Source organism: Dermochelys coriacea, chromosome 1, assembly GCF_009764565.3.
Source record: "Dermochelys coriacea isolate rDerCor1 chromosome 1, rDerCor1.pri.v4, whole genome shotgun sequence".
In the NCBI taxonomy this organism is placed as follows: domain Eukaryota; kingdom Metazoa; phylum Chordata; order Testudines; family Dermochelyidae; genus Dermochelys; species Dermochelys coriacea.
Genome location: NC_050068.2, coordinates 158,018,582 through 158,041,160, shown reverse-complemented (window position 1 = coordinate 158,041,160; position 22,579 = coordinate 158,018,582). Strand labels below are relative to the sequence as shown.

Here is a 22,579-nt window from a genome sequence, read left to right as displayed (position 1 = left end):
TTTCTCTCTGTTTAAACGGTCCATAAAATAGAAATTAAAAATAAACAGCATATTGATAAAGAAGCAGCCCAGACTGATGGCTTCCATTGATAGCTCAGTAAAGTCATGCTTCCCTGCATTGTCTGTGCTGTAGTTATTAGTAGAATATAGCTGATGTTTCCTCTCCAGCCACATATCAAGTTTCCTCATATTGGGCAATTTACCCAATACTCCTGCACAGTGGAAGAAGGGGACATAAACTGCTTTCCCCTGTAAGGACTACTCATACAGTGAATAGCAGTGTAGGAACAAAAACAATGAGGAGTCCTTGTGGCACCTGAGAGACTAAGAAATGTATTTGGGCATAAGCTTTTGTGGGCTAGAACCCACTTCATCAGATGCATAGAGTGGAAAATACAGTAGCAGGTATAAATACACAGCACATGAAAGGATGGGAGTTGCCTTACCAAGTGGGGGGGAGGGGTCAGTGCTAACAAGATAATTCAAGGTTTCAGAGTAGCAGCCGTGTTAGTCTGTATTCGCAAAAAGAAAAGGAGTACTTGTGGCACCTTAGAGACTAACAAATTTATTAGAGCATAAGCTTTCGTGAGCTACAGCTCACTTCATCGGATGCATTCTGTTTTTTCCACCAAATGCATCCGATGAAGTGAGCTGTAGCTCACGAAAGCTTATGCTCTAATAAATTTGTTAGTCTCTAAGGTGCCACAAGATAATTCAATTAACAGTAGGATACCAAGGGAGGATAAATCACTTTTGTAATAGTGATGAGAGAATGTTGGGATAGAGCAACTTCCTTGAGGCCCAGCTTCCCTACTTGTTGCACAGTTGGGGAGTAGATAGAGCTTTGGCTCCACCTCTGTGAGCCAGCTAGCATTGCTGAGCTGGTGTAGAGGGGGATGTAGTTCGTGTCAGGCATCAGGCTGAGGCAGATCATTTCTCCTCTGGAGTAATGAAGGAACAAAGGGCCATATGGTGGCTGGGCAACCATATACTGCCAGGGTTTGTGATAAAGTCACAATTTATCCCATACTGTAGGACATTTCTCTCTACTAGTTGTGCCAAAACTAAACATTTAGCATACAGAGTAGGCATGTTTGTTTTTCTGAAATTGGTCCCAAGTTGCTGGATTACCTGTGAACCAGAAATGCTCTACTTTGAGGATAAGATTGGTCATAATCAAGGACAACACTTCAGCTTCCAAGGCAGGTACCAGTTTTTTCCCCACCTTGAATAGTTGTGAATGCCAACTATTCTTCTTGGAGGAGGAAGACAAGTGCTGTTTCTAAAGTGGGAAAGTGAAGTACAGTATTTGTTTGGGCCTGTACTGGAATATTGTGGGCCTAATCATAGAAAACAACTCTCTTCAATAGCTTTTATAGTGGGGCTATTCCTTTAGGTACCACAGAAAGGCCTGTATTTGGAAACTGAATTAAAAAATCTCTTTTTGAAGCTGTGTATATAATGACAATGGCCACTATTGTCAAATGTCAGAAAAAGCAAGCTGCACAACGGCTACCCAAGATCACAACTATCTAGTGTAATTTTACTAAGCTTCAATGTAATGCCAGGGACCTGATTCTGCAAACACCACGTTTAACTTTACTAGTTTAAATACTGCCATTGAAATGAATGGGCCTACCCATAGTAGTAAAGTTGAGCATGTATGTTTGCAGTATCAGGCATAAGTAAAATCATGTTAGGAGCTAATGAGTTTGTTTAACTGTGAAAGCTGGGACAGGCAGTACAGGGGAGAAAATGAAATGAAGCATAACTTTCCGTGAGAGCTGTGAGACGTTTTGTAAGCAGACTGCTGGAGCCAAGGATATTACATTATACAAAATAGAAGCTGTCTGTGCTGTAGAGGATAATTAAAGCTGCTACTCGATAACTGTTTACATTACTGAGTACTGAATAAACTAAACAGATTCTTAAAAACACAACTGAAATAAGGGTTTGTACAAATTAGAGAAGGGGGGGGGAATTAGATTAAGTCCATCTTCCTGTAAATGTAAGACCTAGTTTCTTGACAAAGAGTCTGATCCTGAAAAGTCTCATACATGTTCTTTGGGTATGGTGAGCAGTGTTACCCACTCCCACAAATTTATCAGAAGCCTAGCAATATTAGTATTTTTATTTAAGCCCCAGCAACAGGAATCAAGTATATACATGAGCAGTTCAGCTTTCATTTTTTTAAAAAAAGTAAATTTCTAGCCTTCCTAGTTATTGAGAAAAGTTTAAAAATGTGATGCAAATGCACAAACCAGATGGCAAATAAAACAAACCCCAAATTATGATTTTTAAGCCATTTTCATGAATCTGCCTCATAATTTTTGAACATTTGAGACTGGCAGTACTAGGAGAGTAGCCCTATTGAATTCAATGGGACTCCTCAGATTGCATAAAGTTAAGCACCTGCATACGTTTTTGAAGGACTGGGGCCAATGACTGTACCACCTATCAAACTGATGACATTTGATAAGTAGGCACTGTTTTGTAAATGTATCTCGTATTTTCAAAATCTCAAACAAACACAAAAGCCTAACAAAAAAAATCCTGAATGCACAAATTAAAAGTGTCCGGTTAAAACTCACGTTTATTTAAAAAAAAAATACCCTTACAAATAGTACCTTTTGTTGATTAAAACAAAAGTTTAAAAATATAACGAAGGTCCAGGCAGTCTCCACTCAGGTGGGGCTCATTTCTGGCGCAGAACCCTACTTTCCATCATTTTATATTGGTTTGCCTCTCCTGGCTTGTGCAATAAAAATACACCAATCGCTTTCACTCGTGCTTCTAGTCAGCTCCGCTTTCCGATTCTGCGGCGCGTCGCACGGTGTCGCTGCGACTGTGCCTCGAACAAGGCGGGGAACGGTTTTTTTTTTCCTTTTCCATTGAACTTGCGGGGTTTCAGCTAGAGAGCATTTCAGGCGGGACGGCGTTTACACAACCGAAAATTTTAGGTTTCAGAGTAGCAGCCGTGTTAGTCTGTATTCGCAAAAAGAAAAGGAGGACTTGGGGCACCTTAGAGACTAACACATTTATTTGAGCATAAGCTTTCGTGAGCTACAGCCCACTTCATCGGATGCATTCGGTGGAAAAAGCAGAGGAGAGATTGATATTCACACACAGAGAACATGAAACAATGGGTTTATCATACACACTGTTAGGAGAAAAAAGAAAAGCAGGACTTGTGGCACCTTAGAGACTAACACATTTATTAGAGCAGAAGCTTTCGTGAGCTACAGCCCACTTCATCGGATGCATTTGGTGGAAAAAACAGAGGGGAGATGGATATACACACACAGGGAACATGGAACAATGGGTTTATCATACACACAGTGGGCTGGGGCTCACGAAAGCTTCTGCTCTAATAAATGTGTTAGTCTCTCAGGTGCCACAAGTCCCCCTTGCCTTTTTGCAACCTAAAATGGGCGCCCAAACTGGCGGCAATTATCTGCAAGCCTTGAAACGCGGCCGCAAGGGGCGCTCCGCGAGGAAAGGGCTCCGCCGCCGCAGCCCGGCTGAGTGATGCACGGGCCAGGGGCGCTGTAGAGCGGAGCCTCCCTCCCTCGCTCTGCGCTGAGCACGGGGGGCAGCTTGCTTCTCCCCCGCGGGGCGTGTGGGGCCGCTTCCCCCGCAGAGGGCCGGGGGGAGGCGCGCCCGGCAAACAGGCTCTTCTCTAGCACGCCGAGAGCGGGGACCGGTCGAGCATGAATGAAACGGGAGGGAGCCACGCCTGCCGCGCCGCTGAAGCAGGAAGTATCCCGAGCAGCAAGGAAACACCAGCCAGGGCTGCGCTGAGACCGTGCGCTGAAAGCTGATCTCCAGGCGCGATTGTATTGGGGTCGGTGGGAGCCGAAGCTGGGAACGATGGCAGCGGGAGGGGAGGCTGGCTGGGGGCGGGGGGGGGGGGGTGCATCAGGAGATGCACCTGCTGCCGCCGCCTGGGAGTGATGACCTCCACCTATGCATGAAAGGGAGGGTGTGAGGGGCACGGGCCAGGGGAGGCCGAGTTACAGCTTTGTGCGAATTTTCCAAACAGTCTTTATTTCTGGTTGCCCTCTTTTGCCGGTATCTACTAGTTCCCCTCCATCTCCCCGTCTGACTTATTAACTCTACCACTGCTTCTCTCCAGAAAGCCTTTTGAAGATACGCCGTTTGCGTGGAAGAGGCTGTACGCAAGATGATCCCAGGCCGGCACACTCTTGCATGAGTAGTTGCACTGGCTTCAGTGAGACTAGACTGTTCGCACGGGTACGTTTTGTGGTAAGGGGATTAATCTGTAGAGGTGAAACAGAGCGTCTTCCATCAGCTGACATCCTCATTTCCCCTAGGGATGAGGTTGAGGGTGAATCATCTTTCCTGCTTCAAGAAAAGGAGGACTTGTGGCACCTTAGAGACTAACATTTATTTGAGCGTAAGCTTTCGTGAGCTACAGCTCACTTCATCGGAAGCATTTTCCCAAGCTGACAGTCAGTTGAATGTCTGGACGTCTGGAAGGGCTTGAAATGTGATGGAAGCTAGTGGCGTGTTCAGAAATAAATTCTGTTGGTGGTTGTTGGTTTTTTTTTCCTCATGTGAGTTGAAAGAGTTGTAAGAATCTACTAGCTGCAGGTCCCAGACAGGAAATTTCCTCAGAGACATTACTGATCAGATAACCACAGTACGAGGTGAACTTATAGGCACCATTTATACAAAAGATGGTTTTGCAAGAAACCTGTATTTGTCTTGAAAAGGGAAGATAGTAATTGGGTGTGCGTGTGCTTATATAATTTTAAGGTACAGTGTCTCGGACAAGCAACACTAAAGCGATGATGAAACTCGGAGAGAAACTCTGCTCTAGGTGGTGTGAATGTGAAACCTACATCCTGGAAAGTTGTCATAAAGACCAGGAAGTTCCACCACCTGTTAAAAAAGATAGGTTTCAGAGTAGCAGCTACGTTAGTCTGTATTTGCAAAAAGAAAAGGAGTACTTGTGGCACCTTAGAGACTGTAGCTCACGAAAGCTTATGCTCAAATAAATTTGTTAGTCTCTAAGGTGCCATAAGTACTCGTTTCTTTTTGTTAAAAAAGAGAAACTTAGATTCTCTCTTTCCTCTGTTGTCAAAATGTTCTAGGAGCAATCATTATGCAGCCAATAATGACTATTCATATTTAAATACCAGTGTTGTAGATTCATCATGTTGACACTTTGAGAGACTGGGAAGTTGTCACCAATGCAACATTTCAGCTTTACTGGTCATCACAGACCAGTACAAGCTATGTTGCTATTCCTGAAGGTTTTGTTTTTTAGGTTTTTTGTTTTTTGTTTTGAAATCCCTTACGAGTTAAAACAAATCGTCCTGGGTGCCAATATGCTTCATTTGTTTATTAAAAGAGTTTATAAACTAATGAAAATAGCAGTTTGGGGCTAGGTTTTGGACTTTGTGTTTGCTTCAGGGAGTGAAAACTACTTACATCTCTGCATGGTCTATTGGGACCTTGGGCCCAAGCATGCAGAGATAAGTGGGTGCTGCATACCTGCTTACTCTATTTCTCCCAGAGTAGGTGAGAGTGGGCAGAGCCTTCTCTCCAATCCCCCAATGCACTGGGCAGCACAGCTTAGGCCAGTGTTGAGGGTTATTGCAATTTGCTGCCAGCAGCAAATTACTATACCTTCACGGAGCAAGGAGGAAGCAGGGTGGGGAATTATGCCTGTACATTAGATGCCTGTAATGCACAGTGCCTCTGGAGATAATGCAGTGTATGCACAATCCTAGCTCAATGCTTTGCCTAAAGGCACAATCTAGCCCTTAGGATGCAAATACCATTTTGAAGTTCATTATAGCATGCCTTCCACAAGGCTGTAATAGAATGAGGAGATGGTAAAATATTAATTCATCCAAGGCCGGATTTAGGGGCAGGTGATCCAGGCGACTGCCTGGGGCGCTGGCCTTGAGAGGGCACCGGGCTCGCAGACTTACAGATCCTAGCATGCAAATTTATTGCCTTATATGACAGGGTTTGATGCACGATTTGCATGCATGATTTAAGTCATGAAATAGGCTACAAATGCCATAAAAAAAATAAGGTATTCAAAAGTGTAACTAAACGGAGCAGGGGGCACCCAAGACATTCCTTGCCTGGGGTGCCATTTGGTCTAGGGTCAGCCCTGCATTCATCTACCATGCTTGAGGTGCCCTTTTCCTGCTATTTAGTTGCTTCTTTTAGGTTGGAAAATTAAGTCCTTAGCGTTACTGAAAACAAAAGACTAGGAAACAAGTTAAAAGGTTTTTTTTTTTCCTGATTTGTATATTTACACTTTAATAAAAAAAGAAAATGATTCATCAGTAAGTTACCTATTATAGTTGCCATTGCCTTTGTAACATACTACTGTCCCTTCCACAAATTAACTTAATATTAATACTTAATGATCCCATGCTGCCATAGAATGAATATAACTGTTGTCGCTATGGCTACATCTTTGTCACTCTTGTGACAAGAGTCCCAGATTCTCATTTTCTTCTTTTAAACCACTTCAGACATCTGGTGAACTTTTGGTTGGATGGATGGATGGATGTGATGGAAAAAAAATTGAAATTTTTTTCACTGCGTACTTAGGCTGAGCTCTGCTCATAAAAACAGAGTTTTGGGGCTTTATGTGGGTGGTGGATCAGAAGGTGAAATCATTCCCTACAAACCAGTGTCCGGGTGCTATGCTGCACTTTCCCTGCAGCTATTATTTCAGCCTTCTGCACCAGTTGTATGAGGCACAAAGTTCTGCTGGAGCCCCGTTGTGGCCTTCATACCAACTTATGTGGGACTAGTATGGAAATATATATATAGGAGGGGTGTGGGCATTCCTGTGTGACTGTTTCAACAGCAGAACCCTCTGTACAGGGTGTAAATTATGTGGCGGGAGGCGGCCTTGAGCAGGCTTTCCATAGCACGTGTGAATTTCACTCTTGAAGAAAGGAAATGTTAAACCAGGGTCAGCATGAGAAGCTAAGGAAGCAAGTGCACAGCAACCACAAAAAAATATGGCAAGCTAATGGTGAATTCATGGTGAGAGGTGTAATTATTCCAGAGGTGATTAGATTTCTCCATCCCAAAGACATAAAAACAAAACATCTAAAATATAGGTAGAGTTAGGTTAGATTTAGAAAGGTCAGCTTTGATACAGCCGTTACTGCGTTAAATACTGTCTGCTGTTGGAAGAGCAAAAGCACAGTTCTTATTTGTGCTAATACAGGAGAATAAAGATTAAAGGAATAAAGCTCACAAATCAGTGCCTCTGGCTGCCATGTGACATCTAACAATCCTATCCTAAGACAAGTCCTAGTTATTAGCAATAGTGAGTACTTTGAAATAAGATTTTTCTTTAGCTTACGTTCTTTTGCTTGTCTAGGGAGGTCAGTCTCACTCTTATTACTTATCAGCCTCAGCCAAACATGCCAAGTAGGAACATGACTAGTACACCATACAGTACCTGAAATGAAGGTTTTTGTGCACCTTTTCTTATTAGAGAAGAGGGTCTAAAGCAACTGTGTTGGGCCAGGAATTGGTAAGTTCCCTATGGCATCAGAAATTTGAGTGCTTTTGGTGTTTTAAAATACACCTTTTCCTGGTAGGGAATTGCCCACTTGCAGTCTCTTGGGACCAGAAGCAAAATCCAATGAAATCAATGGGTTCTATCCATTGACTTCAGTGGCCTTTAGATCACGTCCTCAATGAGGTCTTTTATCTGTACTGATGTCTTAAAGAAAAACTTATTTAGGCTTACCGGTGGCACCTTAGAGACTAACAAATCTAAGGTGCCACCGGTACTCCTTTTCTTTTTGCGAATACAGACTAACACGGCTGCTACTCTGAAACCTGTTATTTAGGCTTGATACCAACAAGTAAGAAAGGCAGCCTTTAGAAATTTGTAATTTTTAAGTGGGTTAAGCTATTTCTCCACATTTTTGATGTCTATAAAGTTGCAGTAGTATATTTACATTACTGAAAGAGGGAACCACTGATTAAAACTATAATTAAAATGCTAACTTTTCAACATTGTTTTGTGTGTGTGTTTTTTTTTTAAAACAGTTGAGTGAAGAGTTGGCCATTCAAAGTGACAGAAAATATCAACGAGGAGACCTAAAAGGAGATCTGCTTAGTGTGACATCTCTTCAGAACCATTCTACAAAGTGCAATTACTCAACATTCAGAGCATCTTTGATAAAAAGCCTGAATCCAGGACAATCCTTTTCCAAATATAGCATTTTGTCACCTAAAACCCAGATCCTGGCAGTGAAGTAAATGGCTCAACTTCCCCCTGCAGTTCGCTTCATCGTTTTATTTACAAGCGATCAGTGGTAAGTTTTCAAGTATACCTTACAGACATCGCTCTTGGACAATATCAGATGTTATCTGTGAAAGATTGTTCCATTGACTCAGTCTCTCTAACTTTTTATTTCTTGGAATATAAAACAAGTCTTTGGTAAGGAAATGTTGATTTAATTGCATAACGAAGAGCATTGCTAAAGATTTTTGAATCAGGAGATTTGACGCTAATACAGAGTGATCTAGGGGGTTGGAATACATTTCCATCACTATTCATTTTGTAAGATAGAGAATAAGCACGTCTCCTATTCTACTTCACATGTTATGTGCTTGGGGAGATGAATCGCAGCCTTTTATTTTGAGTTGCTTGGTTTATGTCTGTGGGAAAAAAATTTATCTGTTTATCCTGGACCCAAATCATCTTTCTTCTCCTGGGTCATATCATAATTTTATTTGTAACAGTGCCTAGCACAATAGGAGCTTGATCTTGGTTGGTGCTACTATAAAATAAATAACTATATTTGTCTGTTCTTGGAAACTAAAATCTGGAAGTCTTTTGACAACTTTTTAATTCTGTTTTGGTCTTGTCGGCTCTTTTCGTGCTTTCAAGAGGGAGAGAGATAATTTGCTACTCTTAGCTTGAAATCACTTATTTACTGTAACAAAGGAAAGAAATCAGTACTTCCCATTTAATCGATTTTTCATACACTTCATCTAACAGAGCTGCGAGGCAAGAGTCATTGCAGTTTTATTGTTTATTAAATGAAATCTTCAGCAATGGGCATAACATTAAACACCCAATGTACGTTATGATACCAAAACCCAGATGGTGTGTTTGGGTAGCCTTACTTGCAGAGTCTTCTGTGCTGGTTCTACAAGCTAAGCAGGGCTAAACATTGTCAATTCTTGGGTAAGAGACCTCCAAGAAAATCCAGGAAATTGCTTGTGCTGGAGGATGTGTTAGCAATTCCGTAACTTGTATGTTTGCCTCTCAGTCAGTACTTGACCGATGTCTTAGAATAGCATTAGGGTCTACTGTATTTCTGGAAATACCATCCATTAGACAACACCCAAAACTGAAGTCCTGCCCCCTTGTGGTCACTAAGGATCCTGTGGTGGTTTTTACAGCAGGAGGCATGTTGGCCATGTGTTTTGGCATAATACCAAGTATATGGCTTTTGCAGAGTGCTGTGGCTACTTACACTTCTTCTATTGGAGATTTAAATTGATACATGTTCACGCTTTTGCTTATATATGCAGACAGACAACTGGATTTTATGTAGGATGCTGAGCTGAAGACATACAGCATGTAGCATTGTATAATCTATCAGACCATATACTTAACAGGTATTGGTAAGCAAAGTTGGAAGAGAATCTACTAAAGTACAACAAATCTTTCAAACTACTCTTCTCCATTTAAAAAAATGCACTAATGGTTATAAAGTAGATGTGAATGAAACCATCAGTGTAAAGGCAAGCATTCTCAAACTTTTTTTTTCTAGGATGGATCACCTCTCATTGTCATAGGAACACACCTATCCCATTTCCAATCAGATCGCATCCCTTTGGCAACCACAATTGCTTACATGGAAAAGCAATAATAAGAAAATAAGTAACATTGTTTATTTTTCTTTTGTTTCTCTTTTCATATGCATTAGCAACTGGAAAGAGAGAAGAGCCAGCACCATGTGCTCTGTCCCACACACACTCTCATTTGTGAATCTCTGGGGGTAAAGGTGCAAAAATGATGTTTTGCTCTGATGCTGGCTTAAATATAGAAACTGTTGAAATTGCTCAAATTTATACCCCAATACACAGTAGTTAGAGTTAATTTAGAATCTCTTTAGCTTGAAGGGTTTATGATGTGAAGTGGAAAAAAAATGTGAAGAATACTTCAAAATATTTTGTTTTATGTAAGATGATTGTAAATATAAATCTAGTGAATGACATCACTTAGAAATATTAAAATAAATACTGATTTTTCTTTTGTTACAGGTGCAGGGCCTTCATTTTTGTTCTTACCTTTTTGCTATATGCTAGTTTCCACTTGTCAAGGAAACCTATTAGTATAGTTAAGGTAAGCAACAATGAGTCATTTTGTTTAACTAGCCTCCTAATTTTATCAAACAGGGAAGTATACTTTTGTGTGTTTGGGGTTTTTTTTGTTTGTTTGTTTTTTTCAAAGACCGTGTTAAACTTTAACCCACAATGCTGTGAAAACGAGTGCCGATAATTACGGTTGTCGTAACATAGTCCCATGCTATACATTTTTGTTGAGACCACACCTAGAATACTACACATATTTCTTGTTTTAGGCCCTCACGTGAGTTAAACTAAGTACATGTGTAAGTGTTTGCAGGATCAAGGCTTGAAATCTTAGAAGAGTTGCTCAGAGCTGAGGAATCAGTCGAGATTGAGTAAACTGTGTGGATTAGATCTTCAAAACGATTTTGGTTCTTGTGCAGTACCATGCATGAGCTAGTGCAGTGATATCAGAGAAATATAATGTATTTCATTTTCACTTTAGACTTTTAGCACAGATTGGCAGTACATTAACCTGAAGTTATTTCTCATGTATATTTTTAACTTTATTGCTTAATAGCCTGTTCATATTAAAGCCTTGCTCCGTACAGTAAATAAATAGCATTGGACTTGTTATCAGAATGCAAATTGCTTAGATGTGGTTTCATTGTTTACATTTCAAATTGTCAAGTGTTTCATTAACCTTTTGATTTCATTCCCTCTGTGGGGGAACCTATTTACGCAAGGGATAAAACTGACTTTAGTACTGTTTCCCTGATCTCTATAGACTAGGATCATCCATATGAAAACCATGTTATCTTACTTAAGATTATATTTGGTTGGGGTTATAAAATAGTATTTTTTTTTAAGAGAGCATAGTTCTCAAGTGTGAAATTCCCATCCATACTACTCTGGAAATCGGTGTTGGATCTTCCTGTTGATAGCTTGGCCTTAAGCAGAGTAAGCAGTTACTTAATCTAATTAAAAACTAATAAACTAAATTCCTTCCTCCCTGTATCTCCTTTGAAGTTTCCTGCAGCTTGATGTGTCAAACTATATTTTCTATTTTTATTTTTAGACTTGGTGATGGTTTTTTTCCTCCCCCTCTTTTTAATACTGATCCTTCCAAAGTGTGTTTCCGCAGTGTCCATATATTTATCTTTTGGGGAATGATACGCTAACTCATGGGCTCCACTCCTGCAATGTGATCTGTACGCGCAGATTCCTACATGTGTATGGAGTCCTGGTTATGTCAATGGGACTCTTCACCCACCTAGAAGTCTGCTCATGCACATCAGCTTGCAGCATTGATACATGCAAGTAGTTGTGTGCTTGGGGATGAGGAGAAATGTTTAAGATATAAACTGAAAAATAAAATTAAAAAATGTGTTGAAGGAAAGGACAAATTCTGCCCTTATTCACAGCAGTGTAAATCCAGAGTAACTTCACTGAAATTAATTGAGTTATTCCAAATTTACACCTGTGTGACTGAGAACATCACTTGCATAGGAGCATTTTTAGAAAAATATACCATTACCCCTTTATATATTGTGAACCAATCATTTCTTCTTGTGGGGAAGCTTATCTGCTTCTGTTTGATATGTATGGTATCATGTACCACTGAAGTATGCTTGTTGACTTCTATGGGAGCTGCTGGGCAAACTAGACCATTTCCCCAGCATGTTGCATAGTGTGCTGTTGGAGATGCTGTCATTCCCATGAGATCTAAAATCCAAGTCCTTGCCTATTTCTGAATATCAAAGTTCCTATAGCACTTGTAGTGAGAATAGGGGTGTTGAACTCTGCTGTGTCAATCCTGGTAATTACATTTTGCCTACCTAAATTTCCCTTGCAGTTTCAATAGGGTGTGTTTTTTTTTTTCTCTTCTATCCCTGTTCTAAATTTGCCTGTGCTGCATTATATGGGATGAAATACAATATATTGCCACTGGTGCTGCAAAGATTGACACACACGCTTAATGTTGTGCACACTGACTTTGATAGGACTATTTATGGTACTTTAAAGTTAAGCAGGTACGTAATTGTTTGCAAGACTGAGACACTAGTTTTTGTCAATTTTGGAGCCCAGTCTTGAGTCCTGCTCCCAGCGAAGCCAATGGCAACACTTCCATTGACTTCTAATAGGTGTAGGATTGTGTTACTCCAATCTTATACCAGTGTAACTCCCAGCCAAACTTTTTAGGGATCCTTTAGCGTTCACAGTGACACAAAACTGCAGCGTAACAGCGGTTCATCAGGCCTAGTGTTCGTAAAGTGTTTGGGGATCTCGCAGTATGAAAAGCACTGTCACTATAACATGTGGTGAAGGGTATTTCACATATAGGGACTAATCCAAAGTCATTACAATGGATATTAGAGAGATAAGATGGGTGAGATAATATCTCTTATTGGACCAACCTGAAGAGCTGTGTGTGGCTGTAAAGCTTGTCTCGCCAACAGAAGTTGGGTCAGTAAAAAAATGTTACCTCACCCACCTTGTCTTTCTAATATCGTGGCACCAACACAGCTATAACAGCACTGCAAATTAAAAAGGATAGACATACCATTGACTTAAATGGGCTTTGGTTTGGGCCCATAAATAGCTGATTTGTTAAATTTGCTACTCTATTGTGTATAGCAGGATTCTGTATTGAGTGAGTTTTATATTGTCAAATTCTTTTTCTACATTAGGGAGAACTACATAAGCACTGTGCTCCTCCAAATGAAATTGAACTCAACTCCTACAAAGACTATGCCATCCAGATTCAGCCTGTTAAAAAATTATTTAATGAGTCTCAGTGTGGTTGGGAGCCATTTGGTGAGTTCATTTGCATGCTAATTTTGTAATGATATTTATACAAGCGTTGTACCTTGTTACTTATCACAGGGATTCTTCCCGTGGAAAAACGGGTAGGAGGTGCATGTTTTGTTTTTAACTTAACCTGGCTAATGTGTTGTGAGTGTCCTAAATGAAATGAAGCTTTAAATGGCAAGTCTCTTACAATAACTTCTTTTCCAAATAAATTATGAGTTCAGCTGCTGAAATCTAAACTATTAGAGCTGGTCTTAAACTTTTTGATGGAACAAATTTCAGTTAGAAAATGCAAAATTGTCAAATCTAAATGTTTCATGGGAATGTGGTGATTCCATATATGTTTATGGAAATGTGCCAAAACTGATCATTTTGACTTTCTCACTTCATTTCATTTTGACATTTACATTTTATGTGGTCCTGATACTATTGAAACAAAATAATTCAATGCTTCCAGAATTTCCAGTCAGTGGAAAAAAATCAGTGTTTCCGATTTGGAACAAAAACAAATTTTGAAATGTCAGAATTTCCCATGGAATTCTAACCAGCTCTATAAACTATTCACTGGTACCAGGCACATTCCAGAAATGATGGCACCTTCAAAACAAAGAAAATATGCTCATGTAGAAAATTTAAATTGTAATTAAAAGGCTGTTTTGCTTATTTACAAGTTAATACCATAATAATTTGAATATAATAATTGAGATTTTGAATAAGTGCTTGACATCTTATGTTCAGCATCTGATCATAAACAGGGAATGTCAGTAGAACAGAAGATCCTAGTAACTTGATAGCCCACGAGCAAAGGAGAAACTGTTCAATTATTACTAACTAAGGCTGTGATCCTGCACCCTGAGCTATGTGTCGGTAGACCCCTGTGTTACCAAGTAGCCTGGTAACCCACTATACATTTGTAGCTCTGGGACCTAGGGCATACTGCTGAGCACATACCTCTTCTCTGACACCCTTCCTTAGGAAGTGGGGTGCTGCCATCTAGCCATCTGAGACCCTACTCACTGGTCTCCCCATCCCCCGTTGCTTACACACACTCAGAGTTCCACCTAGCCCATGAGCACTCTGGGGTTCCTAGTTTAACCTTTTTGGGGACAATGTGGCAGTTAAGCAAGGAGCACAGTTCACCAGAAGAATTTCTTAACCACAGTGACTTTACTGATAAAGCACTACAGAGATTTGCAAATGACAGTCCTGAAACGCACTCTCCTCTAGTTTGTGCTCACTCCTTCTTTTGAGTCAATGGTTCATCAGCATTTCAGTCTGAGCAGAGTTCTCCTTTAAATTCTCCTGACACTGCTCTTAAATAGGGCCTCTGCTTGTGTGCCATGTGTCACAGTTTCAGGGAAACTGTACCTGCATATTCTCCCTTTGATCTTGCAACCACCTCAGGCTAGTTGGGGACCATATTGTATGAAGTTTAAGAATGGTTTATGTATCACTGTGGGCCAGGGAGTGTATGCAAAGCTCCCCAGAGGGTGGCACTTCTCTGGAAGTGTTTACAGCATGAGTGATTTGCCTCCATCACCCTCCTACTGCTTTTAGTTCCTGGAGGAGCCGGTGGTAACTCTTCCCCACTGGAGTTGCCTACAATCCCTGGCCTAGTGTGATGTAAAAACCATTCATAACATTACTACAGTAGGGTCCTCAACTATACTGGATGAGGTTGCAACATCTGTCACGCCACGTACTCAAACTGAGGGCTGGTCCACGCTAGAGAATTAGATTGACCTAGCTACATCGCTCAGGGGTGTGAAAAATCCATACCTCTGAGCGACATGGTTAAGCTGGCCTACGTCCCCATGTAGATAGCCTCCCCCTCTCCCCCCGTGGCCATCCCCTGTGTAGAAAGGGATGGTCCCCATTCTTCCATGGGATGGTCCAGCAGTTGAGAATCATTCAAAGTTGATAGCCCTGGATTGCTGTCAGTGTGATGATCCTTCAGTTAAATGTCAAACACCTTTCTAGGGCTGGTAGCTGTTGAAAATGTAGTACAAATGTCTGTTCCTGGACAGGTTTCAGAGTAGCAACCGTGTTAGTCTATATTCGCAAAAAGAAAAGGAGTACATGTGGCACCTTAGAGACTAACAAATTTATTTGAGCATAAGCTTTCATGAGCTACAGCTCAAGATGAAGTGAGCTGTAGCTCACGAAAGCTTATGCTCAAATAAATTCTAAGGTGCCACAAGTACTCCTTTTCTTGTTCCTGGACAGAGTGCAGACTAGTGTTCCACACATGGTACAAACCAGAATTCATAATGAGATCCAGACATATCATCTTCTGTCACGCTCTGTGCCCGGGTGAAGCTCCATTGAAGGGCTCTGTGGGGGTATAGGGTCTGCACACATGGAGGTCAGTGCGTGATTGGGGCCTAAAAGGGTATGTGTGTAACTTTGATAGACTAGGTCCCGAGGGGGTAAAAACACCTTAAACTTTTTTCCTTTCAGAAACCACTGATTGAAAGTTACTGTTCAGTACAGTGTTATATTCAACCTGTTTCTAAAAATAATTAATTTAAAAGCTGAACATTGGGGGAAATTATGTGGTATTGAACACCCATGTTGTTTTCATGACCTTTTTGGCTTGCGTTTCTTTTTTGAAGTCAGTCTGTAGCCATGACTAATTTGAGGCCCAAGGAGTGCTCAAAATGGGGAAGGAAAAGCAGTAACTCTGACGAGTCCTAATTTTTCAAACAGCTGCCGCCTCTTGTGCATGATCACCTGTGACTCCTATTTAGCAAAATCTGTGCATGTGCCAACTTTAAACCTATGAATAGTCCTGTTGAAATTGGTGGAGCTACTCAGATGCTTGAAGTTTGGCATGCGTTTTAGTCCCTTGCTAAACCAAGCCTGTGTGCAGTTCATAGACTTTGTGCATAAATCCAACACCGTTTTTTTAGCTGAAAATTTTCAATCAATAGTCATTCTCCCATCACTGGTCGAGCAGCAATGAACATTTTTATTACCATGTGTCTAATCTTACTCCCTTTCATCCAATATGTCAAAATAATGGCCCTGATCCTGAGATTTGTATCTGCATGGATGGCCTCTTGGCACACAGAGAGCCCCATTGACTCTAGTGGGCTCATAAGAATGGCCATACTGGGTCAGACCAATGGTCCATCTAGCCCAGTAACCTAAATTTTGACTGGGACCAATGCTGGATGCTTCAGAGGGAATGAGCAGAATGATTGACTGATCCATCCCCTGTAATCCAGTCCCAGCTTCTGGCAGTCAGTGGTTTAGGGACATATGGGCTGTAAGGGCCCACACAAGCAGGTCTGATTACAGGATCAGAGAGAACATTGTAAAGGAGGGGGGGAAATTGCAGAAATATTTATTTTCTAGCATTAAAGAACAAAGCACAACATCCTTTCTAATTTTTTTTTTTTTTAAAGTAGTTAGTCTTTTTAAAAATCCATCTGGCAAATCTGTTTCTGCCATCTTTGCAGTTAGGACCTGACATGTTTGAAAAGTGTATTTTCCTTTTAGGGAATATTAATTTTTATTTTTTTTAAACATTTGTGAACTTTGTTTTCTTAGAAGCTTGAAAATACAATATATTTTTGCTAATAAATTTGTGTTTTCCATTTCCAAATGTTTTGATATGAATTGGGTAAGGGGAGATTAAGAATGCTTCGAACAGTATTTTTCTAATATGTAGTAAATGAAAACAGAAAATATAGTATTATTTGGTTAAGTAGAATGCAAAGTGTCAAGAAACTGGCGTTCTCCTTTTTTTTTTTTTTTTTTCTTTCCTGCTAGAAAATTCACTTAAAACTAAAAATGCCTATGTGGGGGATGGGGGTTCTTGCTTTTTAAAGATTTCCAAGACCTGTACATGAAATATATAATAAGGGTTTGAAAGCTATTGATAAACTTTTTCCACTGATTTATTTTGAAAATGTATTCTTAGACAAGAACAATTACAAGCAATTACTGGGAGCCCTGGATTACTCATTTCTGTGTGCTTATGCAGTTGGAATGTATTTGAGGTAATTCCTTTAGAATTTTTTTTATACTTCTTGAATTATTGATTCAGAAGCCTGCACTGCTTCTAATCTGTTATCCTTCCCTTTTGGGAAGCTTCTGATGAACGATCACTGAAGGAGAAACTTGGATTGTCTCACACATGCCAAGCCCTGAGTTAGTCACTGTGGAAAAACGTGCCTACCCTGAAACCCTTATAGAAATTCATAGGAAGGATTCTTATTCCCTTGAACAGAAATGTATCACAGGGGACAGTCTAGCCCATATGCATTAATGAATATGTCTAAGTAGCAGCTGGGTGGTTTAATTCCCAGATCTGGTAGACATACACACTCAAGCTATCATGATTAAAAACAGCAGTGTGTCTGTGGTGGTACGGGTGATGGCATATGTTAGCCACCTGAGTACATGCTAGGATCTTGGATAGGATTGTATTCTGGCAGCAAGCCCAAGACACAGCCTGCACTGCCATGGCTGTGCTTCTGTTTTTAGTGCACTAGCTCAAGAAGGGCTAGCACATGTATATCTGCATGAGCTGGGAATTACACCTCCCCGCTGCTGTGCAGATGCACCCAACATGAAGAATCACGTGGAAAGTAATTCCTATTATGCCCACAGTAGAACCATTCAATTTATGATTCCAATATCGGCACTTGTTATGTAATGAACCAAATATTTATTATTTAATTGCTCAATCTTTAGTTACAATTTCTGTTGAAACTTGGAGGGGGGAACCCTAATAGATCCAGAATTTAAACTTACTCTTTATGCACTATGAAGTTTGGTGTGTGAAATGTTTCATGTTTCTTTTAAATGTTTTTTTGTTTTCTTTACCCCTGTACATTTTCAGTGGTATAATAGGAGAGCGACTGCCTATCCGGTATTACTTAACAGCTGGAATGCTTGCCAGTGGACTCTTCACTGCAATGTTTGGGTTGGGCTATTTTTGTAATATACATAACCTGTGGTTCTACATGATAGCTCAGGTAAGCATACTGTTTGTTTCCCTAGGTTTGTTGGCTTTCCAAATTTATTTATTTTTATTTTCAGATGTGAGTAGCATTTAGTGGTTACATGGCTAGATACAAGACTGAATTACATTCAAGCTAGAATGGAATACAAGAGAGTGCTTGCCATAGCATTTCAAGAAATACATAGCTTTATAAGTAAAGACATGTTTTAAATGAAATTTTTTTAAAAAAACATGAACTGTTTGAAATCCCAGATCATTAATGTGTGTAAACCTAAAAGTGAGAAATAATATATTTTTGAGAACAAATGCATTTACTTTTACCTGTCTGCTAAGACTTGAGTGTAGGATACTGTCTTTCTCTGAGCAGTTTCCTGCACTGGTGAAAAGTGTTCAAGATATCGCCAGCTGTTGCAACAGAAACCCCTGGAGTGGAATTCTGAGAAATCCTGTGGGTCTGATCCAAAGCCCATTTAAATCAATGGAAAGACTTTGCATTGACATCAATGGACTTTAGATGAGGCCGTAAGTGAAAGGCAATGGGTTTGTGCTCCTAAATCATTTAGGGTATGCTTACACTTCCAGCGGGACATGTAATTCCCAGCTCAAAGAGACATACCCATGCTAGCTTGATGAGAGCTAGCATGCTAAAAATTAACTGTAACTGTGGCAGGGCAAGTTGTAAAAGAGGTTAGCTGCCCTGAAGTAGGTACCAGTCTGAGACCAAAGACACGTACTCAAGGCAGTTAGCCCCTCCCACCACTCTCACTACCACTGCTACACTTAGAGTACATAGTTGTGGTCTCCAATACATACCTAATCGGGGTGTCTTGCTCCTCCCGCTGCTTGAGCTGCAACAGGTACTGTTTATTTTTAGCATGCTAGCTTGATTAGCTTGATCAGAGCTAGCCTGGGTATGTCTCCTTTAGCTGGGAATTATGTCTCCAGCTTGAAGTGCAGGCATACCCCTAGATGTTTTTGGAAATCCCACCCAGAGTCATTAACGCTGTGTTTGATAGGTAAAGTACAACAGTTTGCCTGAATACATTTTATTTTGTTTTTCAAAATGTATATTGTAAATGTGAACTATTATGTTATCCTCATGGGATTAGTAATTTGGGATTTTAGGATGGAATCTTCAAGGGAGCCTAAGAGAGTAAGGTGCCCCATTGATGGGAGTCAGGTACCTAACTCCCTTAGTAGCCTTCAAAAATCCCAGCCTTAAACAGGTTATTAAAGAACTTCATACCTCAGTCTGAATTTAGTATATATGAAATTTGTCCCTTCAGTGTATACATCTTTTCTTTTATTCCTTTTAAATTCTGGGTTCTACATTCTTTCGTAAGGCTTTGTCTTTTTAGCATTTATGTGCACCCATACGTTTCCCTAAACTCATATTCAGGTGAAAAATATTATGAAGTGTTATAGCAGTGAGAGCAAAGAGTCCTTAGCACTGTCAGATTCCATATGATCTTTGGCAAGCCTGAGATGACAATTTGTGGAGGTTTTCCCTATTAAAAAGTTTTGAAATCCTTGGATACCAAGTGCTGTACGTATAAAGTCTTAATTTATTTTTGCTGAATAATGGTGTTTGGAAAAAAATACTAATCTAATATTAATGATAATGTAGGCTTGTTTCTATGCAATTTAGGAACTTCTAAGGAAGCACTTAACATGACATTTTGTATAAGAATTTTCATATTCATAAAATATTTTTTGAAATATGATTTCAGATAGCTAATGGATTGGTGCAAACCACTGGCTGGCCCAGTGTTGTTACCTGCATTGGCAACTGGTTTGGAAAAGGAAGGTAAAAATATAAATATTAAGTACTGGGACTATATGTGGGTGGTTTTAGGCCCTAATATAAAACCTGATGAAACCAGTGTAAGAACTCCTATTTAGTTTTGGTGATTTTTTGAATTAAGCCTTTTAAGGAAGATCCTTTAAAAATAAGTAATTACCTGTTTGTCGTGCATAGGCAGCGTGTGACTCTTGTGTTTGGGGAGGCTGGGTGGGATCACCAGGAGCTCCCTAGAAGTGTGGGGGGAGGGACCACTGGCGCCCGTACCGTGGCCCCGCTCCACCCCAAGGCCCCACCCCACTTGGCAACCTCCTCCCCCTGAGGCCCTGCCCTCACTCTACATCTGCCCCACCCAAAGGCCCCACTCCTACTCCACCTCTTTCCACCTCCTGCCCACTAGGGTTACCAGGCATCTGGCTTTCTAAAAGGGACCCTGGTGGCTCCGGTCAGCACTGATGACCAGGCCACTAAAAGTCCAGTTGGTGGCACAGTCGGGCTAAGGCAGGCTCCCTGCCTGCCCTGGCTCCGAGCAGCTCCCGGAAGCAGCAGGCATGTCTGGCTCCTAGGCACAGGGGTGGCTACGGAGGCTCCATGCACTGCTCCCACCCCAAGTGCTGGCTCCGCAGCTCCCATTGGCCAGGAACCATGGCCAATGGGAGATGCGGGGGCGATGCCTGCAGGTGCTGGCAGCACACTGAGTGCTGTGGCCCCTCTGCTTAGGAGCCGGACATGCCAGCCACTTCCAGGAGCCATCTGAGATAAGTGCTGCTCGGCTGGAACCCACCCCCACACTTCAAGTCCCCCAGCCTGGAGCCTACTCCTGCACCCCCAGCTGGAGCCCCCTCCCCCAGCCTAGAGCCCCCTCTCACCCTGAACCCCTCATTTCTGGCCCCACCCCAGAACCTGCACCCCGATCCAGAGCCCTCACTCCCTCCTGCACCCCAACCCTTGGCCCCAGCCCAGTGAAAGTGAGGGAGGGTGGGGGAGAGCAAGCAATGGAGGGAGGGGGGATGGAGTGAGAGGGGTGGGACCTCAGGGAAGGGGCGGGGCAGGGGTGGAGCAAGGGAGTTCAGTTTTGTATGATTAGAAATTTGGCAACCGTACCACGCAGTCATCTCTGCCACCGAGCCCACCCACCCACCAGCTGCTCATTCCTTTCTGCCCTCTTCTGCCTTAAGGGTGAGCAACGGGAGTGAGGGGGCAGAGAGGAGTGAGCGGCAGCTGGGCGGGGCCTTGTGGTGGCGGGGAAGGCAGGACAGGAAGAGGCAGAGTCAGGATGGAGTCTCCAGGGGAAGAGGCGCAGTGGGGTTGGGGTCACGGGGCAAGAGGCCAAGTGAGGGCGGGGCTTCGAGGTGGAGCTCAGGCGGAGTCCGGGCGTGGCCATGGTCTGGGCACCGGTGGCTCCCCCTCACTTCTTGGGAACTTCTGGTGTCAGCACTCCAAAGTCATCAGGTCTCCAGGAGGTGTGCCCCAGCTGGCATTTCTTGCCCCATTTGGGGAGACTTAGCTCCCCAAGTCTCTTATACCTGCTGCTCATGTTGTTGTTGTTGTTGTTGTGGCAACTAACTTAACTAAATAGTTCAAAAAGGGCAGAGAGAAGTGAGCAGCAGGGGGCTGGAGGGGACTCAGTAGAAGGGGTGGGGCTTCTGGGGGAAGGGGAGGAGAGGAATGAGCAGGGGAACTAGCTATCACAAGAGGGGTTGGGGAGGAGCGGGGGGGTGCTTTGGAGGAGGGGGTGCAGCAGGGGGTGGGGCCAGGGTTCATGCACCAGTAGCCCCCCCACTTCTAGGGAACTTCTGGTGCTCCCACCCAGCCTCCCCAAACGCAAGAGTCACGTGCCCCCTGTGTAAAACATTATTGCTTGCAGTTTCAAACAGCTGTATTGGTGTGTGTTCGTTAATAACTCTCAGACATATAAGTAAAGTACTTCAGAGTTGAATTGAGAGGAACTCTGGCAAATGTTCTCAGCCTAAAAACACTTTAAAAAACAAAATAAGGGCTGTATTGTGCCATTGGTTTTAAACTGGAATTTCCCATTGCTTTCACTTCTGTTTAAAAATCATCAGGGTATGCATCAAAAATTGCTGTAAGGCCTACTTGTTTCTAACACTTTTTTTTAAATAATACATCTCAAAGTATGAAATTAAAGAGATTATATTTGGCAGATGGATGAACAAAATTTTTTGCTGTTTCATAGTGCTCACTCTTTACAAAGTCAACTTTTTCAATCCTGCAGTAGGGGATATTTTACTGTTATTTTGTAATATCATTCAGAGTTTCTCCATAACATTGTGGTAGCTGCACAGTAAATCCATTGGCACCAATGCCAGTTTCACAGAAATAATTCACATTAATGCTACTGTAGGATCTGATGTCCCTATTATTGGTGCCCCTGTACGAACAGTATAATCAGTAAGGGTATATTATGCTACAAGTGCCTACAACAGCACAACTACAGTTCTGTAGCTTGACCGCTTCTGGGCCCAAGAAATGAACACTGACTGGTTGGATGATATCCTATAATGCAAGCTTGGGATGATGAGCAGTGGCTGCAGAATTTTCAAATGTGCAAGGCCGCATCCCTGCATCTGTGTGCCGAGCTCACCCCAGCCCTCCTGCACCAGGACATGAAAATGAGAGCTGCACTGATAAGGGAGAAGCGAGTG

At 41.8% G+C, this 22,579-nt stretch overlaps 1 protein-coding gene across 6 annotated transcripts in view; it reads left to right on the top strand.

The window, feature by feature from the left end:
* The first annotated feature begins 3,509 nt into the window (after window positions 1–3,509).
* SLC37A1 (solute carrier family 37 member 1) overlaps window positions 3,510–22,579 on the top strand; it is a 55,519-nt gene continuing 36,449 nt past the window's right edge. The window contains exons 1-8 of one of the 6 annotated variants that reach the window (XM_038419906.1): window positions 3,510–3,844; window positions 4,136–4,254; window positions 8,068–8,336; window positions 10,300–10,381; window positions 13,017–13,143; window positions 17,066–17,144; window positions 17,990–18,125; window positions 19,843–19,919. In XM_038419906.1, coding sequence (XP_038275834.1) covers window positions 8,281–8,336; window positions 10,300–10,381; window positions 13,017–13,143; window positions 17,066–17,144; window positions 17,990–18,125; window positions 19,843–19,919 — 557 coding nt within the window. In that variant the 5' untranslated portion in view covers window positions 3,510–3,844; window positions 4,136–4,254; window positions 8,068–8,280. Of the gene's footprint in view, window positions 3,845–4,015; window positions 4,255–8,067; window positions 8,337–10,299; window positions 10,382–13,016; window positions 13,144–17,065; window positions 17,145–17,989; window positions 18,126–19,842; window positions 19,920–22,579 lie in introns of those variants that run through there. The other 5 variants (XM_038419883.1, XM_038419865.2, XR_006278431.1 and 2 more) reach the window with 5 other exon arrangements.